Genomic DNA, 23,551 nt, shown 5'->3' on the forward strand with positions numbered 1-23,551 from the left:
ATGACCGGCAGGAGAAAATCGGTGCTCTGGAAAAAGAGCTGAAGGACCTGCATGAAGAGGTGGAGAATGGCCAGGAGAGAACAAGCCATGGGTTTCCCTCGGTGCAGGAAGGTTTCTTTCCAGAAGTGAAGGGTTCACTTGAAGAGAACCACCTGGAGGAGTTGGACCTCGCAGAGTCGGTCAACAGGTATTTGTCCTCTCGTCGTCTCTCTGATGATTTTGAGTCTTTTTAAACAAACAAACCAATGAAATAGCTGCTCAGTGTTATGAATATTCAACATCATTGTGGTTTTGCAAGCTGTGTAATGATTGTTTATCTTCCAATGTGAAATCTTGCAGCAAACACGTGGTGGAGTGTGGTGATTGCAGCTCTGAGGAAGAGGAATACATTCAGCCTCTTTTCGCCAGCATCACCTTCAGTGACGAAAAGAGTTTCAACAATGAAAACCACCTGGAGGAGTTGGACCATGCAGAGACTGTCAACAGGTATTTTGTCCAAACTTTATCTCTGATGATTTTGAGTCTTTTAAACAAACAAACAAACAAACAAACAAACCAATGAAATAGCTGCTCAATGTTACACATATTTAACATAATTGTGCTTTTGCAAGCTGTTGAGTGTAATGATTGTTTATCTTCCCATGTGAACTCTTGCAGCAACCACGTGCTGGAGTGTGACCATTGCAGCTCTGATGAAGAGGAATACATTCAGCCTCTTTTCGCCAGCATCACCTTCAGTGACGAAAATAGTTCAAACGACGAAAAGCACCTGGAGGAGTTGGAACATGCAGAGACTGTCAACAGGTATTTGTCACTACTTCCTTTCTCTGATGATTTGGTCTTTTAAAACAGACCCAATGATGCTAAGTGTTACACATATTTAACATCATTGTGCTCTTACAAGCTGTTCAGTGTAATGACCTGTAATGTTTATCTCTCTGATGATTGCAGCTCTGAGGAGGATGAATACATTCAGCCTCTTTTCGCCAGCATCACCTTCAATGACGAAAAGCACCTGGAGGAGTTGGACATTGCAGAGACTGTCAACAGGTATTTGCCGCAACTTCCTTTCTCTGACAATTTGGTCTTTTAAAACAGACCCAGTGATGAGTTGGATGCTAAGTGTTACAAATATTCAACATCATTGTGCTTTTACAAGCTGTTGAGTGTAATGACCTGTAATGTTTATCTCTCTGATGATTGCAGCTCTGAGGAGGATGGATATATTGAGCCGCTTCTTGCCAGCATCACCAGGTCCAACAGCAACCAGGTGGTGGAGTGCGACAATTGCAGCTCTTACGAATATGAATACGTTCAGCCTCTTTTCTCCAGCGTCACCTTCACTGAAGAAAATACTTCAGCCAATGAAAACCACCTGGAGGAGTTGGACCATGCAGAGACTGTCAACAGGTATTTTGTCCAAACTTTATTTCTGATGATTTTGAGTCTTTTTAAACAAACAAATGAAATAACTGCTCAATGTTACACATATTTAACAGAATTGTGCTTTTCCAAGCTGTGTAATGATTGTTTATCTTCCATTGTGAACTCTTACAGCAACCACGTGGTGGAGTGTGACGATTGCAGCTCTGAGGAAGAGGAATACATTCAGCCTCTTTTCGCCAGCATCACCTTCACTGAAGAAAAGTCTTCAAACGACGAAAAGCACCTGGAGGAATTGGACATTGCAGAGACTGTCAACAGGTATTTGTCACAACTTCCTTTCTCTGATGATTTTGTCTTTTAAAACAGACCCAATGATGCTAAGTGTTACACATATTTAACATCATTGTGCTTTTACAAGCTGTTGAGTGTAATGACCTGTAATGTTTATCTCTCTGATGATTGCAGCTCTGAGGATGATGGATATATTGAGCCACTTCTTGCCAGCATCACCAGGTCCAACAGCAACCAGGTGGTGGAGTGCGACAATTGCAGGTCATACGAATATGAATACGTTCAGCCTCTTTTCTCCAGCATCACCTTCAGTGAAGAAAAGACTCCAGCCAACGAAAAGCACCTGGAGGAGTTGGACCATGCAGAGACTGTCAACAGGTATTTTGTCCAAACTTTCTCTCTGATGATTTTGAGTCTTTTGAAACAAACAGACCAATACAATAGCTGCTAAGTGTTGCAAATATTCAACATCATTGTGCTTTTGCAAGCTGTTGAGTGTAATGACCTGTAATGTTTCTCTTCCAATGTGAACTCTTACAGCAAACCCCTAGAGGAGTGCGACAGCTGCAGCTCTTATGAATACGACTATATTGAGCCACTATTTGCCAGCATCACCTGGCCCGGATGCAAATATTGGTCCAAATATAGTCCGTCTGACGTGAGCAAGAAGGACCAGGCCCCGGCACAAGATGTCCCACAACAACCTCCAGCCTCTGTCAACAGGTATTTGTCCAAACTCTACCGCTCTGAGGAGTTTTAGTATTTTAAGAAAAAAGACGAACTGAACTGAAACTAACAATTTTCCTTCTTGCTTATTAAAGATCACCACAACCTGATAAAGAGGAGACAAAGGTCACGACCTCTGACTGCTCCTCCCCCCCGACGGAAAAGAACCAGCCCAACGATAATCCAAGTAAGCGCCTCAATGACAAGACAAGCTGTTATTCATGACTGAAAAATGACTGGATCGGTTGGATGGGCTTTATTTTCTATCTAGTTAATTAGAGAGCTGCAGTAACCTTGGTTGATGGGCTGTTTAACCAGCATTGTTTAACACTAAGCACATTTTGTTTTTCAGATTCGGGACAAGGAAAGAAGTTTGTGACCAGAAGACAAGAGAAGAAAGCAAAACAACAGAAGAAGAAAAGAGCTTCACGATGGTGAACCAGAGACGCCATTTTCTGGGAGCCTGTTGTTTGTTTTCTGTCAATTAAACGTGTAAATAAAACCCAATTTTGTTTGACGTCATGGAAATGTCTCATCTGTAATTTGTTGCCTTTGGGAGATATTTTCAGCTTCCCTCTGCTTCCTTATTCACATTCATACACATCAGTGTATTTTCAGAGTTCTTTAAATGTTACGGACAAGCAGGTTTGTACCAGCGTCAATTTCAACTCGTCTATGAAGATTTTAACGAAAGGAGCATGAATTCCTGGTTGTGGAGGGAGAGTCTGCATGAGGCTGCACTGAGGCGCTCCACACAACTTCTTTATAATGAAGCAATACTTTTGGTTCATCAGCAACTACTAAACTAACTACATACTACTGTAAATGAAAGCTTGGATTTTCTTTTTTTTTTTTTACCATAAAATGAGCCTTTTAATGGCTTCATGTGAAATAGAACTTTAATCAGCATGTGGTTACGTAGGTTGCCGCGGAAACGGCTGTCGAGCTGCAATTCTACACCTCCATTCCTCCTGATGCTGAAGCATTTGATTCAGACACGTCCAGAAATAAAGCGAAAGGAGCAGAAATTCACTATGTAATGCCCAAATGGTGAAAAATAAGCCCCAAGATCATTTATTTGCTGTAAAGCAGACATGAGAAATTTTCTCCCAAGGTGAGTTTAACACGTCTGTATTTCACATGCTTTAGTTAGAAAACACCACTATCTCATGTTGTCTGTATCATTTGATCTCAAAGTTCCATAATGGCAAATATGACTGGATGGAAGCGACATTAGTGAATAAATATATATAATTTATTTATTGCCTTTAGCCACTCCGGGGCTCCATAAAGGCGTAACTCTTCATTACAGTATTGGCTTTAACTTTAACGTCAAGATAACACCCAGTTAAAACAGTGCTGTTAAAGTTAACGGTTGGTAAATGTATTTAATGAGCCCTACCTGGCCCGTTTAATTTAGGCATCATCACAGAATTTTCGTTTTTTAAATGTATACTTTAAAGATTTATGGCCTGTGACAAATAAACTGCAGGATAGATTGCGGACAACTTACAACCCAAAGTCCATAAGTGTATAGTCTACACAAACATTAAAAAAACCAAGTAGTTTAAAGCATTAAAGGAACAAAAATAACTTTTCAAGCACTTTTTCATGGTTCACCTTGTGGCCTATTATGTCAAACATTAGAACAGTCAAAGTTAAGTTAGAGGAATTCAAACGAAGTGTTGCTGTTGGAACCCAGACGGGAAGTCTGGTGTGTTTCCTGGATGAACTGAAGACTTGACGAAAAGCGACAGAGGTGAAAGGTCAAGTTCTTCCTCTGATGCTGTTCCCTAACCCTAACCCTTTCTCTCTGAAGTCTCACAATGTTCAGTCACTTTATTGGCACAAATATTGAAGACTGTGATTTTGAAGGAATAAAAAAAAAAAAAGGAAAAGGGGGCGTTTGTAGCTGTAGTTACTGTGGGTGGCCACTAGAGGGCAGACACAGGAAACACAGTAAGTGCAAAGAGCGGATGAATGAACTTTAATGTAGAGTTTTCAACTGTTGCCAGGGGAAGAGGCAGAAGGAAATGAAGGCAGAAACTCCAGCGTGTGACATGTTAACGTCGGGCCGGTTTGGGCATGATGTAGACTTTGACGGCTTTGCTGAACGGGATGGTGCCCTCGACCGCCGCCTCTGACGGCGCCGGGCCGTCCACGCTGTCGCTCCATCCCGACTTGGAGGAGGAGGAGGAGGAGGAGGAGGAGGAGCTGTAAGCCAGCAGGAGGCGCACTTCAATCTGAGACGGCTCTGAGAGACACCGGAAGAAAACGGGGAAACGTTTGCCAGCTGTTCCCAGATCAGTGCTTCATTCCCGCATGTTGGTTCCTCCTCACAGAGTGGAGAACCCGACTGACCTGTCCAGGCAGTGTGTGACAGGTACACCTGTGTGATCAGCCGGTGTCTGTCGGGTCCCGGCTTCCTGAAGTCTCCAGGTTTGGGGTGGATCACGTGACTCTGACCGTCTGGATACAGGACCTGGACGACACGTAAACAACAACGCGAGTCACGTCGGACGTTTCAATCCGGCTAAACAACAACAACAACAACAACACATGTGGACGCTCGCACGGACCTGGACTTTCACGGAGCTCTGAGGGTTCTGGACGTGCTCCAGCGTGGCGTCGATGTCTAGCGCCACCACCAGGCCGGAGGTGAACCTCAGCGGGTTGTCCGACTCCCCCGTGGGCTCTATGATGGCGGCCGTGGCCCGGTGGATCTGTGGGCCGGCGCGGAGATTCGGTCAGTGAGCGCTGCGACTCCTTGAACTCCTTGAACCCGACTCCTTGAACGGACCCGCGGGTTTTTGAGTCATTCATCCAAGTGAATCGGTTGTCTGAGTCATTTGAGTCGTTTGAGTCAGTTGCGCATGCCCACTATTACCACCTCCAGGACCTGGAGGCTCAGCTGAACTGTGACATGAACCACGGGGGGGGAGAATCATGTATTCATAGTAAAATGCTGAAACACTTCTGAGGAAAATAAACAATAAGTACACACTAGTTTTTAGTGATCCTGGTCTCCTTATTCTAGATTATGTGTGTTGTTCCTGAGGTTTAGTTGAATCAGAAAATAAATGAGATAAACTGAATAAAGACCTGGCATCCAGAATGTCAGATATACAGTATATATCAATATATACATATTATTTTATAGTTTTTTTTCCCTTCCAATGTTCTGATTTTCTTTTTTTTACTAGTATCAATAAATAATGTGACGTTCATAGGGCAGAACTAAGTATAGGGGACAATATTAAATGTAACACAATACCTGCTACAGTGGCATTTTAACATTGTTTATTGTGTATTTATTCATGTATTATTCATATATTTATTTCTACAAGCTTTGTGAAACAAACAATGTGTGTTTTTTTCCTCCGCCGTCACTCAGAAACTTCCTGAGCGGAGCGCCGCTGCAGATTTTCAGGTGAGGGAGGGGCGGAGCCTCACCGCTCACGAGGTGAACGACACAGTGGAAGTGCTACTGACCGATTCAGTGAACGACTCTTTCGAGTTTCGAGGTGACTCGGGCATGTGAGCTGAACGACGGAAACGAGGTGAGTCGGTCATTCGTGCTGAACTTCACCTACGAGCTGACTGGAGCTGCTGAAAGCCTCGTGTGACTGTAAGGAGGCGGAAGCGGCTGCGCTTAGCAGCTAGCGCTAGCGGCTCGGCTACGAGCTGCTTTTAGCAGGTCTTTTAGCATTACAGCTGCTTTTAGCAGCTCTTTTAGCAGGTCTTTTAGCATTACAGCTGCTTTTAGCAGCTCTTTTAACAGCTCTTTTAGCAGGTCTTTTAGCATTACAGCTGCTTTTAGCAGCTCTTTTAGCAGCTCTTTTAGCATTACAGCTGCTTTTAGCAGCTCATTTAGCAGCTCTTTTAGCATTACAGCTGCTTTTAGCAGCTCTTTTAGCAGCTCTTTTAGCATTACAGCTGCTTTTAGCAGCTCTTTTAGCAGCTCTTTTAGCAGCTCTTTAGCATTACAGCTGCTTTTAGCAGCTCATTTAGCAGCTCTTTTAGCATTACAGCTGCTTTTAGCAGCTCTTTTAGCATTACAGCTGCTTTTCTCACAGAGCCACTAAAGTGAGTAATGGAGTTAGACGAGCTGCAGAACAGTGACATTTGTATTTTCCTCTCTGCGGCTGGAGGCTGTAGCAAGAATGACTCAGTGAACGAGTTAATGAACGTGAAAACTCGCGAGTCGCCGTTCAGTAAAGTGACTCGCGGGTTTTGAACGATTCGTTCAAATTTGACCATCACTACCTCCGGAGGCGCTCCTACCTGCTCGGGCAGTCGGAGCTGCAGCAAGCCGCTCTGCCTCAGGGTCGTCTGGAGGATCTTCACCACCTCCGCCGGCTTACAGGACGACAGTCGGGGCAGCAGCTCCACCAGCTTCTCCACAAAACTGTCCTGGAGGTGGGGCAGCTCCGTCACGAACAGCCTGGACGGGGCAGGACACACACCAGGGCGAGAGCTTCAACACAACGCGGGTGAAACGTTCACGGCATTGTCTCACGGGCCACCGGGGATTTAAAGTACTCGAGTACAGGCAGGAACTTGCCTCCCTTATCCCATGATGGAAAGAACCTGTATAAACATATATGTTTTAATATAGGTTTTGATATAGGTTTTTAATATATGTGACATATATAAAATTGGCCGTTTTCCTATATTAGATGTGCATAAATGCACATATATGTACATATATACGTGCATACAGGTACCTATATAGCTACATATATGCACGTATATGTTCTTCTTACATAATTGTTTTTTGGTTAGTTCTTAGTCATTGCCTTGATAATGTATGACAGCTGCCAAAGTGAGATATGGGCTATATATATATATATATATGGAAATAAAGCAGTACAGGAGACCTATACGGCCTGTATATTCACATATATGCACCTCAATTTTGCCTATATGTGGCATATATACGCAGATATGTGCATATAAACTGCTTATAGGTTTCATATATGCGCATATATCCTCGTATAGGTTCTTTCCATGTGGGGACAAGCACAGGTCCGAATAAACTAAGCTCAGACTCTATAAATAACAGTCTGAAGTCTGAACAGAGGGGAGAGGAAGGAGAAACAATCACCTGTGAAAAGACTCGACGTCCTGCAGAAACTTCTCACTGCTGCTGGCGAGAGAGTCCAACCTGAAGAGGAGTGATGGAGAACGTGTTGTGGACTGTGTGTGTGTGCGTGTGTGTGTGTGTGTGTGTGCGTGTGTGTGTGTGTGTGTGTGTGTGTGTGTGTGTGTGTGTGTGTGTGCGTGTGCGTGCACTGACCCCTGCCTGGTGCGAGCAGTCAGGATGAGCTGCAGAGCTTTGGCCTGCAGGCGGACATGATGGATGGTGGCCACCTGCCGACTTTCTAACCCGCTGTACAGGAACTCCAGTTTGTACGTTTCCTCCAAGATCTGCAGCCACACACACACAACAGTGTGCACGTGGTCCTGTGTGTGTGTGTGTGTGTGTGTGTGTGTGTGTGTGTGTGTGTGTGTGTGTGTGTACCTGCTGGGCTGCTGCCGTTGCCGTGACGTTTTGCTGCAGGCAGAGAGGGACCGCCATGTTCCACAGCTTCTCCTGCAGAGCCTGAAGAAGCAGACGGAGACCGTGACTCGAGGATAAGATAAGATAAGATAAGATAAGATAAGATAAGATAAGATAAGATAAGATAAGCCTTTATAAGGACTCATGAGGAAAGGAAAGACAAGGAATGTGCAAACAGTTAGTAGAATAGAGGGATCTTATATACGATGACTATCAATAGGACTAAAAAATAAGATAAAAATCCCAAACTATAATAAAGTATTATTATATAAATACTTTAATAAGTTCTAAGGGGAGCAAAATATACAGTAGGATGAGATACGAGGAAAATAAACTATGATGGGGGGCAAAGTGTAGAATAAGTACAATAGACATACTATAGTAAAAATAATAATACCAGTGTTGGCAGTGCAGGTTCAGTCCTAACAAGTGGTCAATTAGTGGCGTAGATAAAGTGGTATAGATGCAGGGGTTATTGCACATACTGTTGCTGTTACTTCACACACACACGCGCGCACACACACACACACACACACACACACACACACACACACACACACACACACACACACACACACACACACACACACACACACACACACACACACACACACACACACACACACACACACACCTTCATGAGCAGCAGCTGGCAGCGCAGGTACGTGGCGCAGAAATCGGCGGCGCCGGCGAGCTCCGTCTGCAGCTCCCCCAGCCGCTGCAGGTCCCTGCAGGACACACGGAGCAGAGACACAACGCCGCTCAGGTCAGGCGGACAGACACGGAGGCCCCCCTCGCCGCCGCCGCAGCTCCCCCCTCGCCGTGTGTTTTTACCGGATGGTGAAGTTGAGCAGGTCCTGCGCCCCCGCCGCCTCCAGGTTCTGAATGGTGCTCACTCTGTTCAGACTCTGCTGGAGGAAAACCTGCGCCGACTCCACGGAGCCGGAGCCGGGGCCCGAGTCCAGCGAGTCCAGACCGTAGACCTGCTTCCGGCCGGGCAGCTGATGAAGCCCGCCGCCGGGGGGGGACGAGGGGAGACGGGAGAGAGAGAGAGAGCTGGTGTTACTCAGCGTCGCGTGAGGAAATGTGGCTGCTCTGAACAGCGTTGGAGCCTCCAGGCTGAACGCTGCCGCTCACGTTTCCTCCTCGCCACATTTTAACACCCAAACACAATGTCGGGATTGAAGACGACCTGTTCTACCCTCCCAGTCAAAGGTTCCGCGCTCTGATCGCCGGCCATCAAACATTGAATCTTCTAGATTCAAACAAGCTCCTGAAGTCACTTTTCATTCCGTCAATAAATATTGTGTAAAAAAAATCAACTGCTGGTCATTTCATTAGATGTTCGTGATTGTTTTTAAACCGTTTCTGGTCTGAAATTCTGAAAATATGTTGTAAATTACCAGTAAATGGCTTTAACTGTCCCCCAGGGTTCAAATGTCAACTTCTCACTTTGTCTGGAATCAGTTCGTCAGACGATCAGGAGTTTAGTTTTCCTCCGTGTCGTGAACTCCGGCTTTTATTTTTTGGTTCACATCAAAGCTCATTTACGATTTTCCACCAATATTACGATGATTTTGCAACACAGCTATGGAATGAAATCAAAACTATGGAAGCCTTGTGTTGACGTGCGGCGTTCTCTCACTCGCAGCGGCGGGACCAGGTGAGACAGGCTGTCCCTCAGGTAGGCGTAGTGTCTGAAGGTGTGGTCGGAAAACAGAGCCGGCATGGTGGGGCACGACGTGGCGGCGTTGAAGACCAACACCAGGACCGCGATGTCTGAGGTCAGGTTAAGAAAAGACCGGGGAACGACTGAGTGAAGTCGAGCTTCGGGAAAAGAGGGACGTGGTTGCTTATTAGAGGAGGAGCCCGGCGGGTGGAGGATACAGGCCGGGTCGTCCATGTCCGGCTCTGGCGTGTCGAAGTACGGATGTGTGCTGAGCAGCTCCGGGGCCAGCGGGAGGACCAGCGTCGGGTGGCGCGAACCCAGAAACTTCAGACACCTGAGAGGAAAGAGAGAGTTTTCAAAGATCGGTCGGAGCTGAGGACGTGGAGGATTTCACCGGGGAGAGCCACTGTGGGCCTTTCATCTACATCAAGATCAAAAGATCAAAGATAAGCAGCCTGTCACGCTGCAAAAAGTAAAATCGAGGCAAGATGTGATTTCTTAAATTAAGTGAAAAATTGCTTGTTTTTGACTAATCAGTCCATTTTGGCTTAAAACAAAATTGGCCGCTAAGATTATTGTTCTAGTTTTAAGACGATTATTACTTTATTTTCTTATTAGCTAGAATGGTCTTGGCGTTGAGTATTAAGAGTAGAGTAGAGAGCTTTATTTATTCCTCCCCAGGGGGAAACACAAACTCACAACAGCTCAAGCAAAAAAGGTGCAGAACTTATAAAGTTAAGGAATTTAAATATGTAAACATATGTAAAAATCTAAACAAGAGCAAAAAAGAGCACAAAAAAGAAAAAAAAGAAAACAATCCAGTAAAAACGAAAAATCCTCTAAAAAAAGAGTAAATTGCCAGGATTGCTATACACACAGTGCAGAGAGGTAAAAGAGATGTACTCAGTGCATGTAGGACATTTACAGTGAGTTGTTAAATATCTATAAAACTAGTTATCAGTGCCGTTTGGCTTAAAACAAGCATTTTTCTCATTTTAAGACGACTGAGCAGCAACCAAAGGCATTTCATAAGTCCACTCTTCTTATTTTAAGATTTGAAAATAATAACACATGAAAATAAAACTTGTTTTGAGTCCAAAGATGCTATTTTCAAGATCATTGTCGAAAATCCCGTCAAGTAAAACGTTCTTGTTCTGTGGGCAGATAATTTTGCTTATTTTAAGTATTAACTTTCTCATTCTAGTAGAGTTTTTTTTGTCCGGGAGGAATTTGTTTTGCAGTGCACGAGGCCTGAACCGCGCCGGGAGACACTCTTACTTCCAGACAGAGTTGCGGTCGGTGGGATACTTGTTGAGGTTCTTCAGCAGCTCCAGCAGAGCCAGCTGGATGCACTCTTTGGTGGAGACGTTGGTGTAGCACAGCAACTCGTGGAGGGCTTCTCTGATGTCCCGGGACTTGTCCTGGACACAAGCGTCACGTCGTCAGGGGGTGGCTTTTTCGCGGCGTTCCCCGGGGAAGCCGGCGGTGGAGAAAAGGAACGTACCTCCAGCACGGCCAGCACCGTGTCCAGCTGGTCCTCCCGCAGCGTGATGTGGGTGGAGATTTCCCTCAGCACGTGGATCGACTGCAGCCGCACCTCCTCGATCTCGTCGTTGAACATGTCCACCAGGAAGTCCAGGCACTTCTCGGCGAAGCTGGCCGAGGACCGGGCCAGCTGGCACAGCGCCTCCACCGCCGCTATTCGCACCTCTGCGGACGTTTCCGGGGAAGAAAAGACAGACCGATCGATTCTCACCTGCCTTCTGTCACATCCACACGGGAAACACCTCGAGCTCCACCACATCTTGATAGCTAAAACTTGAATCTGTTCCAACGATCTTTACCGACGTCAAGACGAGGAATGGAACCAGACTTCTAAGTATCGAGACAGAAACTACAGATTCGGCAGATCAGTTTGACTAAAAACTCTTTCCTGTCTGGTATTTTAACTCTAGTGACCCTGGTTCTTCAGGTCGGCTTCTTCTAGACGTTCCAAGGTGGAGATATAAACAGTGGGGTGTCGCTGCTCCCAGACTGAGGAACAATCTGCCCCCCCGACATTCACACCACCACTGATCTCCGCCTTTTTTAAATCAAAGCTGAAAACTCACTTTTTTAAGTCGGCTTTTAACTCAGTCTAGGGCAGAGTATTTTATTCTGTATGCTGTTTTTATGAATCTCTGGAAGCTTCACCAACCTCCACAGTCAGCACCTGGGTTTCATCTAGTTTTTATGTGTTATTCTCGTATTTAATTTCTTAATGTATTGGTTTTTTTTATACATAGTTTATGGACGAGTCAACTTCAGTCTTTGTTTTTGTTGCACTTTAAAGGAGGGCTGTTTTAATTTTGTGAGCATTTCTGTGCCTTTCTTGTTTATATTTACACTATTTTGTTACTCTTAAAAGAGATTGAGCCCAGTTTGAGTCTATTATTTGACAAGTTGTGGCCAGTTCTTAATTCATTGACTGTTTACAACTAATGGACTGAAGATATGCCTCTTCCTTTTTTTTTATATTGTCTGTGGTGTTGTTGAGTTTGTTGTTGAGGTTTCTCTCTAACATTAAATAAATATGGCACTTTTTTCCATAATTTAAGTTGTTGTTCTCTTATTTTTCTCAGTGTGTACATTTGGAAAGCCATGTTTGATGCACATATGCATCCAGTGGGGCATCACAATAAAATTAGGCATAATGTGTTAATTCCACAGTAGGAGATATTTTATGTTGTTGTTACCTAACAGTTTTGATGTAAAAAGCCAGCATATATCGGTATCGGTGATATCGGTATCGGTGATATCGGTATCGGAAATTAAGAGTTGGACAATATCGGCATATCGGATATCAGTAGAAAAGCCAATATCGAGCATCCCTAGCAATAAGCCAAAATGTCTCCAGCAGAGTTTCTGTATATTCTGCTGCCATCATCATTAAGAAGTCCACCGTCGTCTGAGGTGGAATTGTGGTTTTTTTCTCTGTGCGACTCACGAGACGGTGTGTTATAACACAGCTGCGCTGAAAACTCTCAAACCTCTCTTGTTCCCTTTGTGCTTTTTTTTTTCCCCACACCTGGACTAAAACCTGAAAACATAAGCGAGCGACAGATTTCCGTACCGAACATTTCGTCCTCCAGGCCGTGGACGAAGGCCCCGCAGGCTCCGGAGGCGATCAGGTTGACGGTGTTGCTGTCCAGCTTCTCTTTGGGGGCGTCGTCGGCCCACTTCCTGCCCGAGGAGAACTCCCCGGAAGCGAAGAGCTCCTTGGCTCGCTCGTGAGCCGTGCGCTTCCTCTGCAACACGGACGAGAGCCGCGGGGTCGGTGAGCGCACGGCGACTCGCCGCGGACCTCATAGAAACAGGAAGTACTCACTCTCAGGTCCGACATCAGCTTCTTGTCCAGGGTCTGCTCCAGGAAGTGGGGGCTGACCTGCAGCATGGAGCCCTGGACACACAGTGGAAGGCGTTTGTGAGTCACGCCGAGTCGTCAAAAATCGCAGAACGACGCCGTGACTGTGCGAGGAGCTCGGTTTCATTTTTTCATTCTATTATTTATTTCATTCATTTAAAACAAGGCAACAGCAGCATTTCATATGCATGAAAAGGAGCAGAAAGAAGTCAAACGTATAATGTCTGCCCCTTATCAACACAAAAATCCTTTACAGTTCCAGTTCAGTTCATTTGAGCCGTAACATGCAGCCGCTTTTTTTTCCAAAACATCAAACACAAAATAAATCAATAAGGTTGATCTGCTGCTCCGCAGTGTCGTATTTCTGTAACATTGATCATTTAACAAGTTTCTTAAACACATCAATGGATTTAGAAGTTTGAATTTTACAATCAAGACGGTTCCACTTCCATTGAGATGCATTTTTCCATTACGGCCGATTGAAACCTGGGTTTTGTAAAAACCTCAGTTCGTATCTACTTTTTCTCTTGGCGAATCTGTTTTGCAATTTGTTCGGTAAAACTTCCAAATGAGCTTTAAACATGGTTTTTAGAAGGTTCTACTCCACTAAATCTTTAAATTTCAGTGTTTTTAGTCGTCTAAATAAAGGAATCTAATCGCTCTTTTCTGTAGAAGGAAAATTGGATTAATGTATGTTTTACAGGCTTTTCCCCACACTTCAATACAATAGGTCAGATATGGAACAATCAATGAGTTATACAACAAAAACAAAGCGTCTTATTTAGAGAATCTTTCAAAACAGCTTTGAGGACCGGTGTGAATTTATAAAAGTGTGTATAAAAGCGGCTCAGCGGACTCTGTGTGTGAACTTGAAGCAGGCCACGCCTTCAGTGTGTGTGTGTGTTGGCGTGGTTCTGTTCCCTCACCAGAGTTTTGGCGGCCTGCACCCGGACCATCCAGGAGCCGTCGCTCACCATGTGGCTGATCTTCCCGAAGGCGTCGTCCACCAGCCGGATCTCCTCGTTGGACGACGGGATGGGCACGATGCTGAGTTGGGAGGAAGATCAAGGTCAACGCTCGCAGGAAACCAGCGTTTCATTCAGACCACCGAAAGTCATTTAGGGAAAAATTGGAATTACTAATGGAAGTAAACGGTCATTTACTTATTAGCAACTCGGAGTCATTGAGTAATTACTCAAAAGTTAATAAATGATCAAAAATAATTGATTAATGAAAAATTGTTAATTTGAATAAATGGATTATTTATCAAATAATAATGGAATCGGGGCACCACCGGCTAAGCTGGAAATAGCTAACACCAAATTTCAGTCTCGTTTGTCAAAAGGTGATTTAAGTGAGTTAATATTCCTGTGCGAAATATTACCGATCTATTACTTACAGTAATTATTCATGCTAATTACCAACCATAAATCCCAACAAGTGTGTGTGTGTCTGTGAACCTCAGAGTTTATGGCTTGAGCCACGGCAGCTATTCAACACTTAAATAATCTACAGACAGACGAGCAGAAACGGCCTCTTTCTCCCCACCAGGTGGCGCCACTCGGCAGGACAACGAGACGTTGAAGCAGCTCGTGACTTTGCCACGTTGAGCTTGGTCGTGTCTCCAGTTTGGGAAACGAGCACGGAAACACGTCACCTGGTTTTAACTGTCAAATCAAACCACAACAGAGCGACTTGGACGACGACTGCAGAGGAAAAGGTCACGGCGGCATTGTGGGGGAAAAGACTTGACGCCGAGCCATCTCGATGTCGTGTTAGTGTGTTTGTTGTGTGAGCTAAGAGGTGGTGTTCAGGGTGGAGCACCCTCACCTTTCTGGATACAGCTGGCTGAGCACCCAGACCATCTGCACTGCTGCAGAACGGACCTGCTCGTAATCATCTGACAGCAGCCGGCAGGCCTGCACACACACACGCACGCACACACACACACACACACACACACACAATATTGATCCATGGAGTCACATCATTGTCCGACAGTTCAAAACGACGGGCGATCGTACCTGCTCGTAGATGATTTGATGAATCTTCATTCCTCGTTCATGCAGCTGCAGCTGCAGAACAAGCAGAAGAAGTCGTTTACCTCAAGTAGCTAGTTTTTTTTATTTTTTCTGTAACTTATTATCGGTATTATAGCCTGCACTGCACTATTTCTTTTTTTTTTACCTTACTGCACTAATGTCCCTCACTTACTCCCTCAGCTGGGTGTGTGTGAGCTGAATGTGTGTGTGAATGTTTAGGTTATTCTGTATGTATGGTGTGTCTGCTGAGATGAATGCGATGCTGAATGTGAGAATGGCTGCCTGTGTTCCATTGTATGTCTCCTGGAGCTACACCGCAATTTCATTGTACCACGTACAATGACAATAAGATAAGATAAGATAAGATAAGATAAGATAAGATAAGATAAGATAAGATAAGATAAGATAAGATAAGATAAGCCTTTATTGATCTCACAGTGGAGAAATGTACTCGTAACATTCAGCTCTTAAGGACTCATGAGGAAAGGAAAGACAAGGAATGTGCAAACAGTTAGTAGAATAGAGGGATCTTATATACAATGACTATCAAATAGGACTAAAAAATAAGATAAAAAATCACAACCTATAATAAAGTATAATAAGTTCTAAAGTAAAATATACAATAGGATGAGATACAAGGAGAATAAACTATGATGGGGGGCGGCAAAGTGTAGAATAAAGTACAATAAACATACTATAGTAAGAAAAAAATGTGAATAATCCCAGTGTTGGCAGTGCAGGTCAGTCCTAAGTGGTCAATTAAGTGACGAATAGATAAGGTGACTTAGATAAAGTGGCACTGATAAAGTGTCATAGATGCAGGGGTTGTTGCACATACTGTTGCAGCTTCTAATAAAGCTTCTAATCTAATCTAATCTAATCTAATCTAATCTAATCTAATCTAATCTAATCTTGCAGAATGGCTGCAGCCATCAGAAAAGAGTTGAGTGTGTTGGTTTGAATCCTACCATGGCTTTGAGGGCTGCGGTGCGGACTCTGGGGTCTTGGTCGCCGAAATAGTCACTGATGACGCTTTGAACGTCCTTCGCTGCTCCTGGACACCACAGTAAGAACACGTTACAACCGCTCTCGGTACCGTGGTGATCAATTAGGAGTTTCCAGGGGGGGGTCGCACACAAAGCAACACACACTTTTGACGCCCGTTTCCTCGTCTGTAATCTGTATTTCACACAGTTGAAAGCAGAGACATAGTCGGACGTATCGGCGAAGCCGTCTGCTCTCACCCACATTCTATTCTGGGATGTATGTACTTTGGCTTCTTCACAAGCTTGTTGAGAATATCAGTTCTCGCGTGAGTGTGTGTGTGTGTGTGTGTGTGTGTGTGTGTGTGTGTGTGTGAGATTGACTGATACACACCGAGCGACGAGCCGGGTCCCTCGCTCTCTTTTGCGGGAGGAGCGTCCACCATCCCGAGACATCCCAGCAGCTGTAGACACTTATTCCTCACGCCGAAATACGCATCAGACAGGTGCTGTGGAGCGGGAAGATTGAAACGCCCCAGTTGACTGGCTTCTCGCAGAGTCACGCTGAGTTTGTACTAGTGTGTGTGTGTGTGTGTGTGTGTGTGTGTGTGTGTGTGTGTGTGTGTGTGTGTGTGTGCCACACCTTGTACGCCACCTCGATGAGCCTCAGCCTGACGGTGGGACTCTCGGGGAGCTGGGTACCGATGAGCAGCAGCGTGTCCAGCAGCTGAGCCAGAACCTGGTGAGACTCTGTTGAACACACGTTTCTTTTAGAGGGACTCCAAAAAAATTTACTTTCAAAAAACTCCTGGAAACTCGGGAGACGTGCCGCCGGACAAAATGCATTTCTTTGATTTCTTTGTGAAGCACAGTGAATGGCCTCGTGTCTGAACGGTGCTCTAGACCAGTGTTTTTCAACCGCCGCGCCGCGGCACGCTGGTGTTTCCGCGAGATCTAGTCAGGTGAGCCGTGGGAAATGATCCAATTTCACATTTTTTCTAAAAAATCACTTGCTCTCACAGCCGACAGTGTGTTGCAGAGAAATCATGTATAAATACTCTTCACCACTAGATGGCAGCACAGAACTTTGCCGGTGAAAGATAAAGTGACAGACGTCAGTGTGGTTCATCTCCACCTCCTGCTACAATAGTGAAATGGGACGCCCCTCAGACTCTCGTGAACGCGCACTTCAAAGGGGAAGGGGTAAGATGAAGGGCCAAGGGGGAGAATTGAGACGCAGCCTTAGTGTTGTTGTTGTTGTTTTTGTTCTTTGAGATTGTGAGTAATTGCGACGTGACGATTGTTTTGTATGTGCCGTCGTTTTGGCGTGCCGTTTTGGCGCATCCTTTTAAGTAAACAAATAAACCGGCGTCGCCACAGAAAGTCAATGACCCTCCATCCTCGGAGGGTCGTCACACAGACGTCCAGTGAAATAAGAAAAATAACTTAAAAAGTCGTCAAAAACAAACACATGAAGTGTTTTTTTTTTCTAGATTCTGCTCAGTCTCAATGAGAAAGTCCATCTGAGTTCTCGTTCTTAGTTTCAGATTCGGTCCGTGTGTCTTACTTTCGTTGCCGAGTGCGTTGATGGCGTCGCCGACGATGCAGTCGGGGCTGAAGCCCCGAGTCTTGGACAGCAGGCCCAGCAGAGAGGCGATCTTCAGTCTCACAGAGTTATCCGTCTCCTGAGGGCCCAAGACAACAACTTTCAGGCTCTTTTGCTCTTCGTCTGTCCACGTACACGTTTGTCCAGGTCGCAGGCGTCGCCAAGCGATATCAAAGATGGACGGCCTTGTCTGGTGAACATCGTGAAGTCCGGAAGCTAAAAGCTGAGCTAAAAACACACGATCCTACTGGCTTGGAGATTTTTTTCCCCTCGTCATTTTGTTTGGGCTGATCCTCATTTTTCAGAATATTCCAAGGATTCTCATTCAATCTCACTAAAACAAGACTAACTGAGGGAAAATGTGATGTAGAAATAAACAAATCCGACTGAGTTCACAGCGTTTCATGGCTGTATTGCACCTCCACTGAGTGACGCTGCTCTTCATATGGTTGTTTTTCCTGAAATGTTCCACAATTTGTTCTTAGTTTTTCCGTCTTAATTTTGAGAGAAACTCATTTCCGGTCATGATTCTGGCCCGATTGGTGTTTTTACTGAAATGATTGACACTTTGCAATGTTGTCTCCCTCTTTCCGGTTGTTGGGCTTTTACACACACGAGGCGTCCTTTACCTTGTAGTAGTGCTCCAGCAGGATTCGGACCACGCCCTCCACGCTCTCCGCCTCCACGGGCTTGCGAGCGAACTGCAGCAGGTACAGCAGGGCGTCAGTGGAGTTGGAGGCTTTGCAGAGGTCGATGTGCAGAGCTGCAGACTTACTGGGTTTGGACAGACGCAGCTTCTTCGCTGGAGCTTCCTCGTGAGGAATCTGGGAGCGAACGGAAAACTCACCGTAAAATTCTCTGAAATTCTTCTCTCATAGTCTTCTGAATGCACCTAAAGCAGACTCTTTCAAAACGGAATATATTTCAAAATTCCTCGGTATTCTCATTGTGTTATCAAGTGGAGAATAGGGAATGACACTTTCATACATCTTTACAATCTAAGACGTTAACCTCTGCTATAACCGTGTTTCACCACCTTTATATCACGTCTTTGGATTAAATATTTAGGGTTTTTTGTTGTCGTTATGATTTTGCTGATATGCCAAATGTATTTTCACGAAAGTCAAAGACAAATTTGCTCAGAATCAATCATGGTTGATATACTGGAAGCTTGAGAATCAAAGTAGCAATAATCTATTTAGTTTTTTATTCATCAACTGAACCTTGTGCAATATTTCTGTGTGGCCAGATGTTTGTTTTTAAAACAAGGCGTCTCAATATCTCACTGGTTGTGTTTGTGTTTACTTTTGAATGTCTTTTATCTAATATAGTGGGATGTAGAAAAAATGTGACAGAATGTAAATATGAACATATGTTCATAGACATAAAGGGTAATATTTTAAGTCCTAACTAGTAAAAATATACACAGAATAATAAAACTGTATGAAATAATGCCTGGATTGTTTTACTATTCAGTAATGATTCATTGAGTTTAGTTAATTCCTCTAAAATATCAGTCATTCACATTTATTTCATTCGATGTTGCTATAAGTCGGTCTGATATCTTGTTAGCCTTTAACTCTTCATATAGCATCGGCTAAGTTAAATCAACCATTTTAATAACTAGCTTTTATTCGCTCTGTCCAAAGCCAACAGCAGAAATAAAGCTTTCGGGAACTCACTTGAACGACTTTGGAGAATTCTTCGTACACTCGTTTTTTTAAATGCGCTGCCATCTCGAGAGGAACTGCTAGCGTAGCTTAGCTTCGCAATTCAGTCACAACACGAAATGTCCCTCTTCGCTTTCCGTGTGCTTTTCTTCTTCGGCGGATAAGTGGTGGTTTATCCAGGTACAGGAGGGGTAACAGCGCCATCGTTGATCTGGAGTGTGTAAAAAGGTTCAAAAACAACAACAAAACCACATAAACTTATAAATAAACAAATAAAACCGGATCAAGAGAATAATTAATGCATTTGACTGTAAACCAATGCTTTGTGGGACTCATTTCAGCCTCCAGCCTTGTTGTTTTGTGTTTCTACATTCTAGCGGCCGTCGGAGGTAACTACATTAAAGTAAAGTTCGACATGTACACACAGGCTATCACTTCCTTTTAGCGCCTTCAAAAAGAAAATAAAAGTTTTTTGTTTTTTTCATGTCTGTGATGATTCAGAATTACACGTTCAAAAAAAACTATTGATTCAGAAATGAAAAAAAAAATCACCTTTGCTAAAAGTATTTTTCACATCAACATGTTTGATTCAGATTAAATTCCTCCACACCGAGCAGCAACTTCGTGCGGTAACATTTAGGTGCCTTCCCCTTTAACTGGACAAGGAAACAAACTTGTATTGGTTCGGTTTGGCGCACGTCTGTCAATATCTTGTGATTCCTGGATCAACTTCTTCTCTAAGTTGTTGGAGTTCGTATGAACTGGTGTTGACAGTGTGACGGAGGGAGTTGTGTCGAACTTGTGAGTGTTTTTCTTTCAGTTCCGGTCAGAAATAGCTCTGATGAGTAACAGCTCATCTGACAGTGTCTCTAATTCTAAAGAGGCAAAAATAACAACAAGATTGTGTTTATATGCACTTGTGATTAACAAACAGTTGGTTCATAAATGAAAAAAGAAACAGTCTTTTTTATTCTTTAACGCGTTTTTTTTATTGTCATAAATAAAGTATGAACACTAACAGTGTATAAATAGGACAGATTAGATCACACATTCCGCCACACTCGACACTTCTTGGCCTTCAAACAAGCTCCCTGAATTTAACTGCCTCAAGTAAAGCTGCTTCTTAACAATTACTAAATATGAACTAGCTTTTCTTTAACACACAAAGTGTCGAGGAGAATTTAGCTGGTCTTTTTCAGTGAATTATCTAATTTTGATCTTTCGTCTGTGTTTTGGTTTGATTTGACTTGATTTAATTTTTGTTATTGGATATGAGACATATTGTGGAACAATGGACTTAAAATCTAAATTTCAGGGGTATATTGTATTATATTTTGTACAATTAAGGGGTATATTGTATGAGAAATTGCACATTCAGGTGTATATTGCACATTTCAGAGTGTATCATATTGAGTAAACACATTTTAATTTCTTATAACTTCTATTTTAATACCCTGCACTGCTTTTCTTTCCAATAGTCTCTATTTTTGTATTTTTTTTCTCAAGATTGGCTGATTAACTTGTCTCTGTTCTCTGTTTTTACCCTATGTGATATACTGTATGTCTCCACTGTTGGAGGGCAAGCAAAAGAAACTTTGGTTTCCACTGTGTGTGTCTTGAATGTACAGCAGAATTGACACTCAAGCTCACTTTGACTTTGACTTAATTATTGTGGATTATAAGTTCTTGTCTTAAAGCCATGGTTGTTCCAGTCTTCTGGATGTGGTCCTGCAGGAGGCATGTCTTCTCCGGAGATTTCGGATCTCTCCTGGGGCCACATGCAGGTGAAGGGCTGCTCCTCCACCTATAAGGACTGTAAGGTCTGGCCCGGAGGCAGCCGGACCTGGGACTGGAGGGAGACCGGGACCGAGGTGAGTCGTTGCACACGCCTTCACATGTACACGTGACGTCCAGGCGTGCATGGGTTCTATAATCAGCTTTTAATTGTGCAGCACGGAAACACTGGACCACACTTCAGCTAATGCACCCTGTAAGACCCCTGCAGGTGCCTAACAGACCCACAGTGCCTGTTTCTAAAGTGTTAAACAAGGTGCACATATTGAACATTACAAATGAGTAAACAGTCAAAGTATAATGATGAAACACATAAAGAATAGAAGAGTCTAAAGGATGGAGGTATCCTGGAGAAGCAGCAGCGTCTCTCACACCGACCATGGAAGGGTTCTGAACTCTACCCATTATCTGTGATCAAACCTTTCTTCGCACGAGCTTGATTCTACGTTCTTGTCATGCGGCCGCAGCATCGCCCCGGAGTTCAACCCGGTGACCTGGACGAGGTGCTGAAGAAGGGAATCGACTTGCTCGTCATTGGCCGAGGCATGAATGAAGCTCTGCAGGTGAAACGTCGCACAACACCAAAAGAAATGGCACACAATTAACTCTGCTTTGTTTTTGTTTTTTTAAACCCAACTTAACACTGTAGAGTGATCTACCTCTGGGAGGGAATATCTAGAACCCGGTTCTAATGTTTTAGCAGCTGATGTGCAGCCTGTCGAGATGCAAAACGTTCATTGTGTTTTGGGGTCTGTTTACATGATGACGATGCTTGGAGCCACTGAAAATACAAATTTTTGAAAAACCAAGGTGGAACTTTTTGAAAACAGTTCCCAAGGTGGAAATTTTTTGAAAACAGTTCCTAAGGTGGAAGTTTTTTGAAAACAGGGAACTTTTTTGAAAACAGTTCTCAAGGTGGAAGTTTTTTGAAAACAGTTCCTAAGGTGGAAGTTTTTGAAAACAGTTCCCAAGGTGGAACTTTTTTGAAAACCGGGAACTTTTTTGAAAACAGTTCCCAAGGTGGAACTTTTTTGAAAATGGTTCCCAAGGTGGAACATTTTTGAAAACAGTTCCCAAGGTGGAACTTTTCGAAAACAGTTCCCAAGATGGAACTTTTCAAAAACAGTTCCCAAGATGGAACTTTTCAAAAACAGTTCCCAAGGTGGAACTTTTCGAAAACAGTTCCCAAGGTGGAACTTTTCGAAAACAGTTCCCAAGGTGGAACTTTTTTGAAAACAGTTCCCAAGGTGGAACTTTTTGAAAACTCTCCAACTCTGCAGCTGTGTAAATGGAGTAAAACGCAACTTTTCTGAGACATTGCTTCTGCGCATGCCCACCACTGCCCCACTGTCCGTTTACTCCCACTCTGAATGTTTCCAGCAGATTGTTCTCTCCTGCATGTGTGCATGTGTGTGTGTGTGTGCGTGTGGTTTCATTACAAAAACAAACGGCACCATCTAGTGGCCCAGCATGCTAACTACATTGATCATAGTGTTCATGCCAGTGCCGTGGAAACAAACTTCATTTTCAAAACGTTGCCGTATAAACTCAAACTTGCCTCCGATGTCTCATTTCTGTTGTTTGTGTGTGTGGCGTCTCAGGTTCCTCCCGCCACTCTGGACTTTGTGAAACAGAAAGGAGTTGACGTCAAAGTTCTCCAGACAGAAAAGGCCGTTGCCGAATACAATAAACTGGCGAGCCAGGGCGCCAAGGTGGGAGGAGTCTTCCACTCCACCTGCTGATGGTCTTCGTCCGGAATCCACGTTTACAGAAGCTTCCAGCTTCTCTTTGTTCTGAGCTTTTCTCTGGATGACGACAAAATACAACTTCCTGGAGTCATTGTGACATTGATCATCTTTTTCTCACTTTCTCACCCTTTTACAGTTTTGAGCTGTAGAAGTCACTTCCAACCTGATCTGACCTCTGGGGGGGCCGAACAAGTCAAACACAACATATTAAACTGCAGATATGGATAAATATCAGAGTCTTTCCTTCTTTTGATCCTTTTGTAACTGCAAGAATTTGCCAGTCTATTCTGAAATGTACATTTTAAAGTTAATCAGATATTATTATATTTACAAAAAAAAAACAAAAAAAATATCTGGATCTAGATATATTTCTATTCAGGATTAAAACAATTTGTCATCATCTGGAAATATTTTTTGAGTTTACGTGTCTAAAGTATCACTTCACATAAATTAGACACCTTTATTGTGAAAGGGGTTGCGTCATGTGACCACAGATGCATTAATTAATTCTGACCAAGGCCGGTTTTGAATGTCATTTTTGCCAATCTAGTGTTTTTAGATCAGCCTCTGTCAGTTTTCATATTTATACTTAAAAAAAAAAAAAAATTAAATCACATGGCGGGCCGGATTAGATCCTGTGGCGGGCCACTTCTGGCCCCCGGGCCGCATG

General features: G+C 43.8%; 2 protein-coding genes across 7 annotated transcripts; one reads left to right on the forward strand and one right to left on the reverse strand.

Moving 5' to 3' along the window:
* Positions 1–4,383: 4,383 nt before the first annotated feature.
* On the reverse strand, positions 4,384–19,446 carry ints4 (integrator complex subunit 4). 3 transcript variants are annotated; one of them, XM_080511944.1, is made up of 24 exons: positions 19,352–19,446; positions 18,299–18,493; positions 17,631–17,748; positions 16,707–16,813; positions 16,458–16,572; positions 16,049–16,134; positions 15,063–15,113; positions 14,869–14,957; positions 13,965–14,085; positions 13,003–13,074; positions 12,748–12,922; positions 11,140–11,345; positions 10,914–11,056; positions 9,854–9,969; positions 9,612–9,745; positions 8,801–8,967; positions 8,601–8,694; positions 7,928–8,008; positions 7,703–7,833; positions 7,511–7,549; positions 6,688–6,847; positions 4,983–5,126; positions 4,765–4,885; positions 4,384–4,657 (listed from the first exon to the last, which is right to left on the reverse strand). In XM_080511944.1, the coding sequence occupies exons 1-24, from the start codon at positions 19,403–19,405 to the stop codon at positions 4,467–4,469; spliced, it is 2,910 nt and encodes a 969-aa protein (XP_080368070.1). In that variant the 5' UTR covers positions 19,406–19,446; the 3' UTR covers positions 4,384–4,466. The 3 variants fall into 3 exon arrangements, with proteins under 3 accessions (XP_080368070.1, XP_080368069.1, XP_080368068.1); XM_080511943.1 differs by having other exon boundaries at positions 7,511–7,570; XM_080511942.1 differs by having other exon boundaries at positions 7,511–7,833.
* Positions 19,447–20,002: 556 nt separating this feature from the next.
* On the forward strand, positions 20,003–23,112 carry aamdc (adipogenesis associated, Mth938 domain containing). Of its 4 annotated transcripts, XM_080504334.1 has the most exons (5): positions 20,009–20,140; positions 21,023–21,210; positions 21,601–21,696; positions 22,735–22,845; positions 23,018–23,112. In XM_080504334.1, exons 2-5 carry the CDS (start codon positions 21,079–21,081, stop codon positions 23,021–23,023), a joined length of 345 nt encoding a protein of 114 aa, XP_080360460.1. In that variant the 5' UTR covers positions 20,009–20,140; positions 21,023–21,078; the 3' UTR covers positions 23,024–23,112. The 4 variants fall into 4 exon arrangements, with proteins under 4 accessions (XP_080360458.1, XP_080360459.1, XP_080360460.1 ...); XM_080504332.1 differs by having other exon boundaries at positions 20,003–20,140; positions 21,052–21,210; positions 22,735–23,112; XM_080504333.1 differs by having other exon boundaries at positions 20,006–20,140; positions 21,074–21,210; positions 22,735–23,112.
* The last annotated feature ends 439 nt before the right edge of the window (positions 23,113–23,551 follow it).

The sequence above is a fragment of the Blennius ocellaris genome (assembly GCF_963422515.1).
Source record: "Blennius ocellaris genome assembly, chromosome: 2".
Taxonomy (NCBI): domain Eukaryota; kingdom Metazoa; phylum Chordata; class Actinopteri; order Blenniiformes; family Blenniidae; genus Blennius; species Blennius ocellaris.

Coding starts and splice junctions, on each gene's coding strand:
- ints4 (XM_080511942.1), bottom strand. CDS start 19,405: ATGGCAGCGCATTTAAAAAAACGAGTGTACGAAGAATTCTCCAAAGTC. Junction 11,346..12,747: donor CCTGGAGGACGAAATGTTCG/GTACGGAAATCT, acceptor AAACGTCCGCAG/AGGTGCGAATAGCGGCGGTG. Junction 8,968..9,611: donor ACCTGGTCCCGCCGCTGCGA/GTGAGAGAACGC, acceptor GGGCTTCATCAG/CTGCCCGGCCGGAAGCAGGT.
- aamdc (XM_080504332.1), top strand. CDS start 21,079: ATGTCTTCTCCGGAGATTTCGGATCTCTCCTGGGGCCACATGCAGGTG. Junction 21,211..21,600: donor GGAGGGAGACCGGGACCGAG/GTGAGTCGTTGC, acceptor ATGCGGCCGCAG/CATCGCCCCGGAGTTCAACC. Junction 21,697..22,734: donor GCATGAATGAAGCTCTGCAG/GTGAAACGTCGC, acceptor GTGGCGTCTCAG/GTTCCTCCCGCCACTCTGGA.